General features: G+C 51.3%; 1 protein-coding gene across 1 annotated transcript; it reads right to left on the bottom strand.

Moving 5' to 3' along the window:
• Window positions 1-4,917: 4,917 nt before the first annotated feature.
• NR2E3 (nuclear receptor subfamily 2 group E member 3) lies at window positions 4,918-12,124 on the bottom strand. The gene is made up of 8 exons (XM_004374711.2): window positions 12,028-12,124; window positions 11,377-11,503; window positions 11,107-11,210; window positions 10,781-11,020; window positions 10,462-10,634; window positions 9,049-9,295; window positions 8,698-8,803; window positions 4,918-5,125 (listed from the first exon to the last, which is right to left on the bottom strand). Exons 1-8 carry the CDS (start codon window positions 12,119-12,121, stop codon window positions 4,993-4,995), a joined length of 1,224 nt encoding a protein of 407 aa, XP_004374768.1. The 5' UTR covers window positions 12,122-12,124; the 3' UTR covers window positions 4,918-4,992.
• Window positions 12,125-14,044: the final 1,920 nt, after the last annotated feature.

Here is a 14,044-nt window from a genome sequence, read left to right as displayed (position 1 = left end):
TCGATTCTGACTCATAGTGACCCTATAGGACAATGTAGAACTGTCCCATAGGGTTTCCGAGGCTGTAATCTGTATGGAAGCAGGCAGCCACATCTTTCTCCTGCAGAGCGGTGGTGGGTTTGAACCAGGGCTTTGAACTGGCGCGTTCTGGTTCAAACCCCTGCTGAGAATTTGCATTTCTGAAGTTCTTACGAAGTTATACGTAAGAATCACCTGGGGATCTTGTTAAAATGTAGATTCTGATTCAGTATATCTGGGAGTGGAAATGCAAATTCTCAGCAGGGGTTCAAACCAGAGCTAACTGGTTTGATGCTCTGGTTTGAACCACTGACCTTTCAGTTAGCAGCTGAGCACTTAACCACTGTGCCACCAGGGCTGATAGGGATAGCAAGTGATAATTGTTTATTAAAATTTGCTTCATTGGCCAAATAAAACTTACAAACGCCGTTTTTAAAAGTGGCCCCTGAGATTGCTGAATTGACAACAAACTTTTCTGATTATGAAGACTTTAGAGCAGAGAGGAGTAAAGGAGATGCAAGCTATAAAGAGATCAGAGCTTTGGCTTATTAAATTTGCTCTTCCTCCTAGACTGGCTAGCCGTACAGTGTCTTGAAACCAGAGACATACCATGAAAGTAGATTGTTCTTGTTGGGTGCCGTTGACTTGATTCCAACTCATAGTGACCACGTGTGACAGAATAGAACTGCCTCACAGGGTTTTCTTGGCTGTAATCTTTAGGGAAGCAGATCTCCAGGTTTTTCTCCCTCACAGCTGCTGGCCGCGTTCGAACCGCCAACTTTTCCGGTTAGCAGCTGAGGGCTTAACCATTGCACCACCAGGGCTCCAAGAAAGTAGATTAGACTCAGGTAATGTCTGGGTGGGCATCTCTGACTCATAGTCAAGGAGTGTGTCACTTCCTGGTTCTGTGTGGCCATTCATCCATTCATTCAGCAAATACTGAGCATCTGAGGCACTGTTCTAGGTGCTTGGGGTACATAGTTGAACACAACAATGATCCCTGTCCTTGTGGAGCTTGCATTCTAGTGGGGAAAACCAGTGATGTCCACCAGATGGAGACTGTTGTTAGGTGCCTTCGAGTTGGTTCCGACTCATAGTGACCCTATGTATAGCAGAACGAAATGTTGCCTGGTCCCCTACCATCCTCACAATCGTTGCTATGCTTGAGCCCATTGTTGCAGCCACAATGTCAATCCACCTTATTGAGGGTCTTCCTCTTTTTCTCTGACCCTCTACTTTACCAAGCATGATGTCCTTCTCCAGGGACTGGTCACTACTGATAACATGTCCAAAGTACATTGCAGAAATAGCAAGGCAAGCCTCCCAGTTCACTGAAGGCAGTGAAGCTAACACTCTGGAAAGAGGGGAGATGCCACTTTCAATTTGGCTAACACGTCCAAAGTAAGCAAGGTGAAGTCTGGTCATCCTCGCTTATAAGGAACATTCTGGTATACTGATTCCAAGACAGATTTGTTCATTCATCCACAATATCTGAGTTCCACTCTTAGGTTATATTTATTACTGTGAATGAACACTTTTTGGCATTTTTGAGTCTTCCCCCTGCCCTTCATATCTTTAAATACTCCCTTAGGGGTTTAGTAAGGCAAGTGTATCACTAATCTTTGAAAACTGCAGCTCCAGTTGAAAAGTAAAGCCCAGACAGACCCAAAGGGACTACCTCTGTGGTGTTTCATAACCAAAGACGTTTCTAGCACTGAGGGTACAAAAGAGCTTGCTAGCCCCTCAACTAGCAAGGGCTCTAAATGCATTGAAAGAAAGCCGTTACCCATGAGAATTTTAGTGGGGCCAATTTACAGAAGGCTGGATAAATCGGGGGGTCAACTGAGTGCTATGCTATATTAGTCAGGAAAACAGAGGTCACTCCATGTGTTACAGGTGAGGATTTAATAAAGGAATTAGGGGCTTACGTAAACATTGGATGAACTAGGGGAGCCAAAGTCAGAGAAGCTCCCAAGAAGGTGAAGAAAGACAACACAGATCTCAGCCGAAAGTTCCAAAGTACTCAAGAGCTTACCTGGAAGCCGCTGCAGTTCTAAAGAAGAGCTGGCAGGAAGCTGCTGTGAAATCTCCCATCTCCCCACACATCTGGCTGCATCTGCCTCCAGCGAACAGTAGCTTCTCCTCTTACCTTCCGAATCTCATGTGAGTGCAAACTCTAACCCAGAAATATAGGGGAAGGGGGTTCTGGGAAATGACGTTCCTGGCTTCTCAGCAACAAAGACAAGACCTTAGAAGGGGGTGGTATTGATACTAGGCTGACAACAGACAATCCAGCTTATATACCTCCTCTAATTCTCCAAGAAGGAGCCCTGGTGGCGCACTTGTTAAGCACTCAGCTGCTAATCTCGAAAAGCTGGTGATTCAAACCCACCAGCCACTCCATGGGAGAAAGATGTGGCAGTCTGCTTCCACAAAGATTACAGCCTTGGAACACTATGGGGCAGTTCTACTCTGTCCTATAGGGTCGCTGTGAGTCAGAACTGACTCGATGGCAATGGGTTAATTCTCCAAGACTTCCTCCTGGAAAACCCAAACAATCTGTTCCTCATGGCAGAGTTGCTGTGCTCACACATCCGAGACACTAGTCCTTTCATGTTTTCAAAAGCCAGGCTGTAGGATAAATGTGCAGGGCCTGTCCAGTCATATTTCAGCCACGTTTCTTGCTAAGATGCCTTTGCTCAGGCTTTCTTTAGGCCTTACATCTTATGGATAAAACCGTGATGGGGAATTGGAAAGTATAATGGCATTATATGGAGCCCTGGTGGTGCAAATGGTTAAGCGCTTGGCTGCTAACCAAAACATTGGTGGTTCGAACCTACCCAGCGGCTTTGTGGGAGAAGGACCTGGCGATCTGGTTCTGTAAAGGTTACAGCCTAGGAAACCATATGGGGCAGTTCTACTCTCTCACATGGGGTCACTATGAGTCAAAAATAGACTCGACCACACCTGAAAACAACAACAATGCCATTCTAGATACGAACTGACCCAAATAAAGGAGGGAGGTCTGAAGGTTTTAGAAGATCGAGGGTCTCAGGCAGTCTGAGGGCCTAAGTGGGAAGGGCTTAAGGTGTGCAGCATTTGCCCTATTCCTTCCTGTCTGGGCACCAGCCTGGTGTTGTCATTTCCAGAGCAGAGAGTGTTCTAAACCATCCTCCTTCCACTCAGGCAGGGGCTCTGTCAGCTAGGAGAATTCAAACACAGGCCAAAGGGCAGAGAAGCCCTAGGAGCCCACAGATTTCTCACCTGAACTTTCCTTTCTGGACATCAAGCATTTCTCCTTTGAAGGCAGAAAGGGCAACAGAATTGTTGAGCTGATTCCGGAGGTGGAGCGGGGCATGGGGAGAAGTTCAGCAAAGTAGAGTCGCACCAAGGTTGGAGTCCTCGCAGTTTTTTGTTTTTTTTTTTCATTTATAAATGAGGATAATTGATCCCACCTGCAGAGTTATTCTGAGGCTGAAATAACAATGCGTAGTAAGGGCTCAGCTCACTGCCTGGTATATAAAGTTCTTGCTTGATAAATGTTAACTATTACATTTTTTAAAAAATTGTTTTCCAGGTCTTCTGGGTCTGTTTGAAAAAGATTAGATTTGTCTGAGGTTCGCCTTTCCAGAAGGAACTAAGAAGTGATGGAGATTGCCTTTCACAGAAAGGGCCTGTATCTGCTGTATGTTGAGGTGGATGGTGCTCACCATTGTGCAAAGGGACCAGGAAGGATAAGGAAGAAAAAGAGGAATGTGGGACAGTGGGTGCCATCGGGATGAATCTGGGATGTTGAATCCTGTGGGAGATTTTCCACTTGGCTTGAATTCATTGCAGCTGGACTCTGACTGGAGTGGCAACCAACCACGAGGGAACTCACAGACCTTGTGCTCCATCCTCCAGCGCCCTCCTTCACTTCCCTGGGCCCAGAGAAGGAAAGGGACGGCCTTGGGCTACTTTCATTTTCCTGGTTTTGTTTCCTCACTTTTTTACTGAGCTCTGACATAATACAAACGAGCCCTGGTGGCGCAAACAGTCAAGCGCTTGACTGTTAACCAAAAGGTCGATAGTTCAAACCCACCCAGCAAGAAGGACCTGGCGATCTGTTCCCATAAAGATTACAGCCTAGAAAACCCTATGGGACAGTTCTACTCTGTCATATAGGGTTGCTATGAGTCGAAAACGACTCGACAGCACCCAACAACGACAACCACAACAACATAACACCATAAAGGACACGTATATTAAGTGGACTTAACGAATTTTTACACATGAATTTATCCATGACACCACCACCCAGATCAAGATAACGGACATTTCTAGCACACCAGAAGGCTCCTTTGTGCCCCTTCCCAATCACTGCCACCCCTCCCCATGGAGGTAACCACTCTTCTGACTTCTATCACATTAATTAGTCTTGCCTGTTCTTGAACTTTGTATAAATGGGATGTGTGCCGGGCTTCTTTTGTTCAGTTTATGTCTGTGAGATTTATCCATGTTGCTACATGTATCCATAGTTTATTCTTTTTTATTGCTGTGTAGTATTCCATTAAGGGGCCCTGGTGGTACAATGGTTAAGTGCTTAGCTGCTAACGGAAAAGCTGGTGGTTTGAACCCACTCAGTGGCTCCAAGGGAGAAAGACCTGGCAATCTGCCTCCATAAAGATTACAGCCAAGAAAACCCTATGGAGCCGTTCTACTCTGTCACATGGAATCTCTAGGAGTCAGAATCGACTTGCCGGCACCCAACAACAACAGTATTCCATTATTTCTACAGTTTATTAACCCATTCTACTGCTGATACACAGTTTTTTGGCTATTATGAATAAAGCAGATATGAACATTCTTATAATGTCTTTTGGTGGACATTTCTGCTGGGTACAAATACAAGTGGAATTGCTGGGTCAAAGAGTAAGCAAAGGTTTAGCTTTAGTAGATTGAGACAAACTTTCCCAAAGTTTTAGTTCAACCTCATTAGTTTTTGAACATGTCACAAAGAAGCTTCTCCATTGGAGTATTCCCTATGGTTTTGCGGAAAAAGAGGAGTTCAATGCGTTCAGAAGTGATAAGCCGCAGAGACGGGAGGAGCAGGAGCAATTTCCCAAACCTGAACAGGAGAGAGGACACCATCAGTTTTATTATCAGCTTCCAAACCATAGTCCCTGGGGCAGCGCCTTCTCAAGAAAGAGAGGGGAGGAAGGAGAGGACAGATGAGAGGTGCCCAGGGTAAAACCCCATTCGCTAGAGGCGTTGCCTCCACCTATCCCTGACCCGTTCTGAGCTCCTTACTTTTGTTTAGGAGTCCCCGGGTGGCTCAGCTACTAACCAAATGGTTGGCGGTTCAAACCCACCCAGACTTGCCTCAGAAGACAAGCCTGTAATTTGCTTCTGAAAGGTCATAGCCTTGAAAATCCTGTGGAGCAGTTCTACTCTGCACACATGGGGTCACCATGAGTTGGAATTGACTTGACGGAACTAATGACAACAACACTCTTGTTTAGGAGTGCAAAGAAAATAGTGAGTAAATACTGTTTGTTGTGTGTAAAGATTATAAAGAAGTTATTTGTATTGTTATTAATAAGATTTATGATTATTATATGATGGCTAATACAAATTATATATACAGCTCAGTGGTTAAGAGCTACAGAGAACTACAGCTGCTAAACAAAAAGATCGGCAGTTCAAATCCACCAGCCGCTCCTCGGAAACCCTATGGGGCAGTCCTACTCTGTCCTCTAGGGTCGCTATGAGTCGGAATCAACTTGACAGCAACGAGTCTGGTTTTTTGTTTTGTTTTGTTTTGTTTTATATAGCTATATTATCTATATATGAAATAAGAATGTAAACTCCTCTCTGTAGGCCACCTAGGATGCTAGCAGAGTAGCCACTAGCCGAAAATGTTCTGAAGTTGAAGCATAATTTTGGTGGCAGAGAAACTTATCCAGAAATAAAATTATAATTCTGAGTAAGGACCATTTACCAAGGCAGGGGTCCCCAGTGCAGAGAAGGTGAATGGTGAAGTCCCAAGAGACAGATGGGAGAGGATCAGACCTATCTGGGCAGAAGGCTGGGGTCAACAGCCACAGTCAAGGAGGCCACTCCAAAGTGGGGCAGCTCCACATTCAACTTCCACCATGGAGATCTTTGGGAAGCCTTGCTCTGCCATCCAGTTATCTGCCGAACTTGCTTGGCTGGCCTAAGGGTTTTCCTTCTCTCATGAGTGGCACTGAGAGGTAACATACCCCTCCCTTCTCCCTTCCCCTCTTCTGTTTTCCTGACCTAAGTAGGGAGTGGGAGGAAGAAGTGGCTATAAAGTCAATTAGATAAATTGTTTTCAAACTGCAGGTATTGGCCAGCTGTTGTTGTGTGCTGTTGAGTCGATTCTGACTCCTAGCAACCCTAATGACAGAGTAGAACTGCCCCATAGGGTTTCCTAGGCTGTAATCTTCATGGGAACAGATTGTCAGATCTTTTCGCCTGCAGAGCCACTGGTGGGTTTGAACTTTCGGTTAGCAGCTGATCATTTAACCTTTTTTTATTGGCCCATTAGTGGGTCTGAAATTAAATTTAGTGGATCACAACTAGTCTTAAAATAAACAAACAAAAACCCCAAAAAACAAATACCAGAGTAGATTGTACAAAGTAAAAACAAATCAAAACCCCACGTGTTACAGAGTAGGACTGCTCCATAGGGGTTTCTTGGCTATAATCTTTATGGAAGTAGATTGCCAGGCCTTTCTTCTGCAGTGCTGCTGAGTGGGTTCAAGCTGCCAACCTTCGGTTAGCCAAGAACAAAATGTTTGCAGCACCCAGGGAGTTGTACAAAGTAAAAACCAAATTTAAAAAAAAAAAAAAACCCATTGCCAACGAGTTGATTTCGACTCATAGTGACCCTGTCGGACAGAGTAGAATGCCCCATAGGGTTTCCAAGGAGTGGCTGGTGGATTCAAACTGCTGACCATTTGGTTAGCAGCCAAGCTTTTTAACCACTGCACCACCAGGGACCCTGTACAAAGTAAGGGTAGATATTATTTGGTGGAACTTTGTTTCAGTTGTTTGTGTGTGTATCAGGTCATGATGAAAATTGCATTTCTCCCTGGAGATTGCAGTTTAAAAATAAAAAAAAACAAAAAACTGAAATACAGTGACTTAGAGAAGCCCAAACCACAACTCAACACTCAATTCCGCTGGTAGCTGGCACTGAACTGCTATAGAAGCAGCATGAGAAATATTGATCATTAGTTTGTAATTCAACTCAAAGCCAATATGGCATGCCAAGACATCTCTGGGAGCTGGTCCCAACAGAAACTTGGCCTGAGGGTTGGAGGGCTACTGGTTTCTGGGTGTCTCTGATGACCACACTCAGGAGACTTCAACAGGTCTCAGCAGCAGCTGTTTCCCCTCTGTGCACAAGCAGCAGAACCACCTTCTGTGCAGCATGCTGTAAGTCTTGTATGCTTTGAATCTTCTTAAAGGGATATTGCCTCTTCTGGTGGGTAGTTTCTCAGATTAGAGGTGATGTGAGGACACCCATGCTAACTTACTTCTTTAGAAAGAACAGCTCCTAATAGATGCCTGGAGGCCAGCTGGTCAAGCCTTGCCAAGTCTCCATGGTATCTGCTGGTGCTGGGCCAAACTAGGCAGCCCCAGAGCACTGGCTACTCCCCATGCCCCTTCTGCCCCCCTGCCACACTCTCCCAAACCCGGCCAGAGCCGGGCCGTCATCCCCCAGTCCCTACCAGAGCCGGGCTGTCATCCCCCAGTCCTGGCCAGAGCCAGGTTGCAGGCCACGCGTATGGCTTATGCAAGGGCCTCACTACAGGATGCCCCTGTGTGTTTCCAAGTGACTTTATCATGTTTGCTCAAAATCATCTTTTCCTTTTTATGTTTCTTTTTATATTTTTTACTATCCCCTTCTCCCAAATAACTCCTCTCCTCTGTTCCTTACTTCCAACCAAGTGCCAGGTCCGACCCATTCCAACTCCTAGAGTCTTCTTGCACCCGTCACCTTCTCTCCACTCCTACGGTCGCTCCCAAAGATGTGAACTCCCTGGAACCTCCCTGTACGATGACAGTGGCTGCTAGCCACTCCCTGGTAGCGCACTGTGTACTCACTGCCGCACCACTCTGCATGAAGTCCAGCCCTGTATATGCCGCCCTCCTGCTCAAACGCCTGCAGTGGCTCCCCTCTGCCCACCAATCAAATATGGCCATCTTCTCACTGGCAGGAATCATCTGTTCCTTCCAAACTGGGCTCCTTCCTAAGAAAACATCATGCTTGCCTCTCTCTCTGCCTTTGAAAATGGTGTCTTCTCTTCCTTTCAACCCTGCCCTTCCTTCCAATTCCAACCTTGCTTCCACAAAGTCCCTCTCAATTCTTTTCTACACCCCCCACCCCCAATGGGTCTCTCTCTCCTTCAGATACATGCAACCCTCCACACCTAACTAGGGCAGTTCTTGTCTTTGGTGTGGTCGCCGGGCTGGTACATGGGAAGGCAGCAACTTTGTCTTATGACATGGGGGCTCCCAACTGGCACACAGGAGGTGTTGGCTATGTGCTGGTGGAACTGAGACCCTTTGTCCTGTGTAGCGGGTGAAGGCCTGAGGGAGTCAGAGAGGTGGGCAGGGAGGTGGAGGGGTAAAGGGACAGATGGGTGGCTGGGCAGGAGCTCAGGTCACCTCACAGGCTGGCCGGGGTGGTGGGCCTTGCTGTGCTGGCTCAGCATCACTTGGGACTGGTCTTGCAAAGCCTCCACGTTCTCAGGATCCTTCAGGCCCCGTGTTTCTGGAGAGAAGCAGCACCAGTGAGGTCCTCTCCCATGTTTCTCCAGCCTGCCCTGCCCGCCTCACAGTCAGCCCAGGCCCGGGGAGGAGTGAGCCCAGGCCTGCGCCTCTGCCCCCCACGGAAGATGCCTGCACACTTCTGGCTTTCTGTGGGGTGGGGCAGGGAGAGAGGGAGGCAGAGGAAAGACGCTAGCATTCCCACCCTTCCAGCCCTTTCTCCGAAGGCTCAGACAAAGACTCAGCCACCTGGTTTGAAGAGGACCAGAGCTTTCATGCAGGCAAACTCTGTGGGGTCCACTGCCAGCACCCGGAACCGTGAGATGGTTTCCTGCAGGACGTGTATCTCCATGCTGGCCAGCTTGAGCCGGCCCTGAGAGCTGCCGGCGGCAGGGGCCTCAGGAGGGGTCAGCAGAGGGCAGCTGTCCAGGGGCAGGGACCACTGTATGGCTCCCAGGAGGAAGAGTTCACTCCACGCCTCCTCCAGCAGGATCACCTGTGCCCAGAGAAGGTGAGCTCAGACAGGTGAGCGACTCCAGCTCATCCTGGAACCTCTGCCACCTTCTGGGGTACCCCGGGAACAGAAGTGCTTGTCCTCGGTGCCCAGAACATTCTCTTGACCTTTGTTTATAACTATCCCCTGCTCTAGACCTCCAATCAGCCATGACCCAGAACTGTGGGATTTGGTATCATCTGCCCAGCTTCCCAGCTCTGAGACATTCAGGGTTCCATCCAGAACTGCTACTGGAACATTTAAGAAAGTCTAGAGTTAGGCTGTGGAAGAAAGGCCTGGCAAACTGCTTCCACAAAGATTACAGCCAAGAAAACCCTGTGAAGCAGTTCTACTGTGCAGCATATGGGGTTACTATGAGTCGGGAGCTGACTCAACAGCAGCTGACAACCACCACCACCACCACAGAGTGGTGTGAACGGTTAGCTCTCTTAGCTGCTAACCAAAAGGTTGGAGGTTTGAACCCACCCAGAGGTGCCTCGGAAAAAAGATCTAGCAATCTCCTTCCGAAAAACCAGCCATTGAAAACCCTGGGGGGTGTAGTTGTACACTGACCCACATGGGGTCGCCATGAGTCAGAGATGACTTGATGGCAACTGGGAAGAGCCACGGAGGGTGGGAAACCTCTGGCCCATTCCCCCAGAGCATTGTAACCTGAGTGTCCAGAGACTCAGCCTGACACTTCTGAGCTGCTCCATCCAAAGATACACACTCTTGGCTAAGGGCCCAGGCCCTCTCCTCTCCCATCAGAGAGGTACTCCAGAGGTGAAGAGGGTGGACTGAAATGCAAGCTCTGGAGTCAGAGGGCTTGTGTTCTAAGGGAGCTCAGAGCCGGCCACTGGTGCTGTTGAGAACCCTTTGGACAAGAGGGTTTGTCTAGGAGGAAGAAGACCCAGGGGCCCATAGGCACTGTCTTAAAATCCCTGGTCCGTGTATCCCGACCATCATTGCTACCCCAGAGATGTATGTACCCCCAACTGTCACCTCCCTGAGACACGTACCGCTGACCATCACTGACTCAGGAACATGTATGTCCCCATCTGTCATCTCCAAACTGTGTGCACCTCCAATCATCACCTTCCCAGGGGCGTCCCTGCCCCACCTGGCAGAGCCGCCGGGTGCCCTAACAGGCAGGCTGCGGCGGCCGGTACCTGGTCTCGGAAGGGCAGGCTGGAGAACACCGGCAGGTTCTTGGCCCACTTCACAGCCATGAAGAGCAGGCGGGCCGACGTCTCATGGATGCTATCCAGGCTGCAGGGCGGGGAGGAGTACGGGGACGAGGGGCGCTCAGGCTCACTGCCGGTGACATCGATATGCTCATCGACTGTGGAGGGGGAGGTGTGATGTCAGCCCCTGCTCGGCGGAGGTGGCTGGGAGGACAGAGGATCCAGGAAAGGCTAGCAAGGTGGGTGGGAGGCCCCGCCATGGCCTGGGGAGCAAACGTGCAGAGTCGGAGCGCCTCCCGCTTACCGTCCTCGGGCTCCAGCTTAGCGCCAGTTTCCGCGGTGATGAGGCTGGCCATGAAATGGTGGTGCCCCGGTGGCATGAGGGCCCCAGGCCCCAGGGCTCTGGCTGCAGACACAGGTGTGGGGCCCCGTGGGCTGGGCCCTGCCTGAGGTGGAGGGACCGCCAGGGGCTCCAGCCGGGGCTCATTGCCTGGCTCCAAGCGAATCTGGGCCGTGCTCCGGGGCTGCCGCTCATTCTGGACAGCTGAGGAGGCAGGAAGGGTCAGCACACCCCGCCAGTCACGCTCCCCGTCAGGTGGGGCACGCCTGTCGGGGGGCTCGCCGACTCACCGTCCTGGTTCATGCCCGCCTGCAAGCATTTCTTCAGCCGGCAGGCCTGGCACTGGTTCCGGTGGGCCTTGTCCACCGGGCACAGCCCTGCACCCACCTGGCACCTGCAGAAGAAGGGCAGCCCAGCCCGGGGAGGTCAGGGCCCCGCCTAGGCCCTGGACCACAGGTTGGAGACCTTTTGGCCCTAGCCCCTTCTTCCCTGAACAGCCTCCACCCCTGGCAGGGGCAGGGGACCAGCGGGGCTCCCCAGGCCGGGTCCTGCCCCCTCACCTGTAGATGAGCCTCCGCCTGACGCTCCTCTTGAAGAAGCCGCTGCAGCCGTTGCAGGCGTAGATGCCATAGTGCTTCCCGCTGCTGCTGTCTCCGCACACCCGGCACTGCAGCGAGGGGCCCCTGCCTGCAGAGGCAGGGCGGGCTGGGTAGGGCCCCACAGTGCCCTTCCCTCCCCAGCGACTGCCTTCCACCCCCATAGCCCGTTCCCTGTCCACAGCTTCCTGCCCACCCGGAAAAGCATCTCCCTCATCCTACACCCCCACTGCTGCCCTCCCTCCGTCCTCCATCTATGGCCAATCCTCAGCATCAGTCCCTCCTTCATTTTCCACCACTCGTTCCTTGTCTCTGCAGGTGACATCAGGCTTCACCATCCCACAAACACGCTCGACAACACCTCTGGGGGCCTCTCTGCTGTCCAGCCCTATCGCTGCTTCTCCGTTCTTCTCCTTCCTGTGCTCAGCTGCCAGTCCTGGCTCTGACCACTCCCATGTTTCTCGGCTTCTGGGTTTGCCAGCTGCTCCCTCCACACTTCCCCATAGCCCTTGGAGCTGAGCCTGAGTCCCTCTGGCTCCTTCCATGGTCTCTGCAAACCTCTGGCCACACCTGGCTCCCCAACCGCCCAGCCTTTACCTCCCGAATGACCCGTACCTGTCAGATCCTCCCCCAGGCCCCATCTGCCTGGAGACTCCTTCCTGGAGGTAGCTACAGCTGCAGGAGCAGTGGCAGCCATGCTGGAGCTCATGGGAGCTGTCTGGCCTGGTCCTGGACTTTCCCAGGGCAGCTGCTGCCTTCCTCCCAGTTTGTTGCTCTCTCTCCCTCTCTCTGTGTCCCTGCCTTTACTTCTCCCTCTCCCTGGCCTGGCTAGCTCCTTCTGCCTTGATGTCTCACCCACCCCCACTCTCTCTGTTTCTGTCCTCCCTCTCTCTCTGCCTCCTGTCCTCTCTCTGTCTGAACTCAGGGGCTGCCCCAGTTTCCCCAGGCCCTCCACAGCAGCGGCTCTGGCTGTGGGAGATTTCTCCCAGGGCAGCCGTTGGCCGCAGTTTATGATCCTCTTAATCTTTGCTGTCTCCACAGGGGATCAACCAGCCACACCTGCAGAGTCCCCAAGGTGCCCCCGAGCCAAGCCGGTAGGTCCTGTTGCCCCCACAGCAGCTCCCAGGCTGCCCAGTGCCCCCCAGCCCCGGTGCACCTTGGGAGCAGGCCTTCAGCTACTTGACATTCAATGCCAACCCTTGAAGGGAGGTGTGTACTCCAGTCCCCCCAGGGGCTTGAATCTTTTTGAGCTGCTCTGCATGAGTCCAAGGCAAGTGTGTGGGGCCAATGTATGTGTGTAGTTATGTCTGTGTGGCCCCGGGCCTGGGGGGTGCCCACTTTGGGTGCTTGTCTTGGCCCAGCTCTCTGCTCTGTGGGTTCTCACCCCAAACACTTGATAAGGATTTGAGGGTCCTGGCGTTCCCAGATGCCTGGCACAGAAGTGGGCTCCCATCACATGTTGAGGAGGGTCTGAGGCTGACCCACAGGCTGGGTGGTCTGAGTCCCCATATGAAGGTGGTGGACGTGGAGCTGGCAGGAAAGCTGGCATGCAGGACAGGATGGGGCTGAGGGCATAGCCCCGCACCGAGCCTGGCTGAGGGCTCTCAGGAGCCTCCCTTTCCTTCCCTGACTTGGCCTCCCAGTTGCAGGCAGGCTAGCCCCTCAGCTGTCCCCTGTTCTGAGGAGGAGAGGGCAGGAGGAGCCTGTGACTCCTTGGACCAAGCCCCAGGCCCCAGCAGGGAGAGTGGAGAGAACAGACACAGACCCGAGTTCAAATCCCTAATCGTCACAAACCAACTAGCCATGAGTCCTTAAGCAAGTGACTTAACCTGTCTGAAATTCGGTTTCCTGTTTGTAAAGAAGAGATGACAAAAGTACCTGACTGGCATGCTGTTGGGAAAACTGAATAATTTATGAGACATGTTTCAGTGCCTCAGTAAACGATGGTGTGTTATCATCGTCACCTCTCAGGGTTGTTGGGAGGATCACAGAGTAATAACAGTAATTAGCCGTTCCTTTTCCTGCCCCTTTCTCCCTTGCCCATTCCCTAACCCCACCCCCAGGACTGAGCAGAAAGCCCTTGCTCGTCTTGGGGAACCAACCACCCTCAGCCGAGCTAAACTCACCTCTGGGGTGAGCCTAGGGTGGGGGTTGCCCAGACTTGGAGCCTCTGAGGGAAGGGGAGAGACAGTGACAAGCTTCTGGAAGGATCATAGAGTGAAGGGCCCTTATGTAAGTGGGGTTAACCCTCACTGTGACAGAGAAGCACTATTGCGGATTTAGAAAGTCAGCTTGAGGGGCTTTGTGGGGTAATCCTCTTTCTGGGGCCTCAGAAGATCGAGGCCACCAGGTGGAGGCCTCTCACCTGTCATCCTCGGCCTGTGCCCTCACCCCTCCATTCTCCTGCCAGGCAGGCCCTCCAGGACTCTCCAACTGACACGGTCTCCAGCTCCACCTAACCGCCAAAGCCTAGGGCATCTTCTTTGAACTTGATTGACCCTTCTCTCCTTCTCAAAGCTTGTCTCCTCCTTTCTTCAGGAGCATGGGGTCTTTGCTGTCTTCCTCCCCATCCTGAACTTGCCGTCACCTAGATTCTCCCTAGAGGTCACCCCAGCAGGCCTTTCCAGTGTCT

The sequence above is a fragment of the Trichechus manatus genome, unplaced genomic scaffold, assembly GCF_000243295.1.
Source record: "Trichechus manatus latirostris isolate Lorelei unplaced genomic scaffold, TriManLat1.0 scaffold00030, whole genome shotgun sequence".
NCBI classification, from domain to species: domain Eukaryota; kingdom Metazoa; phylum Chordata; class Mammalia; order Sirenia; family Trichechidae; genus Trichechus; species Trichechus manatus.
The sequence above is the reverse complement of the archived record's forward strand: the minus strand, read 5'-3'. Positions and strand labels throughout refer to the sequence as shown.

Excerpts from the sequence above, each read along its gene's own strand:
- NR2E3 (XM_004374711.2), bottom strand. The coding sequence starts at position 12,121 with ATGAGCTCCAGCATGGCTGCCACTGCTCCTGCAGCTGTAGCTACCTCC. Across the intron at positions 11,211-11,376 it reads AGGCGGAGGCTCATCTACAG|GTGCCAGGTGGGTGCAGGGC; the intron begins GTGAGGGGGCAG and ends CTTCTTCTGCAG. Across the intron at positions 11,021-11,106 it reads GGCGGGCATGAACCAGGACG|CTGTCCAGAATGAGCGGCAG; the intron begins GTGAGTCGGCGA and ends CTGCCTCCTCAG.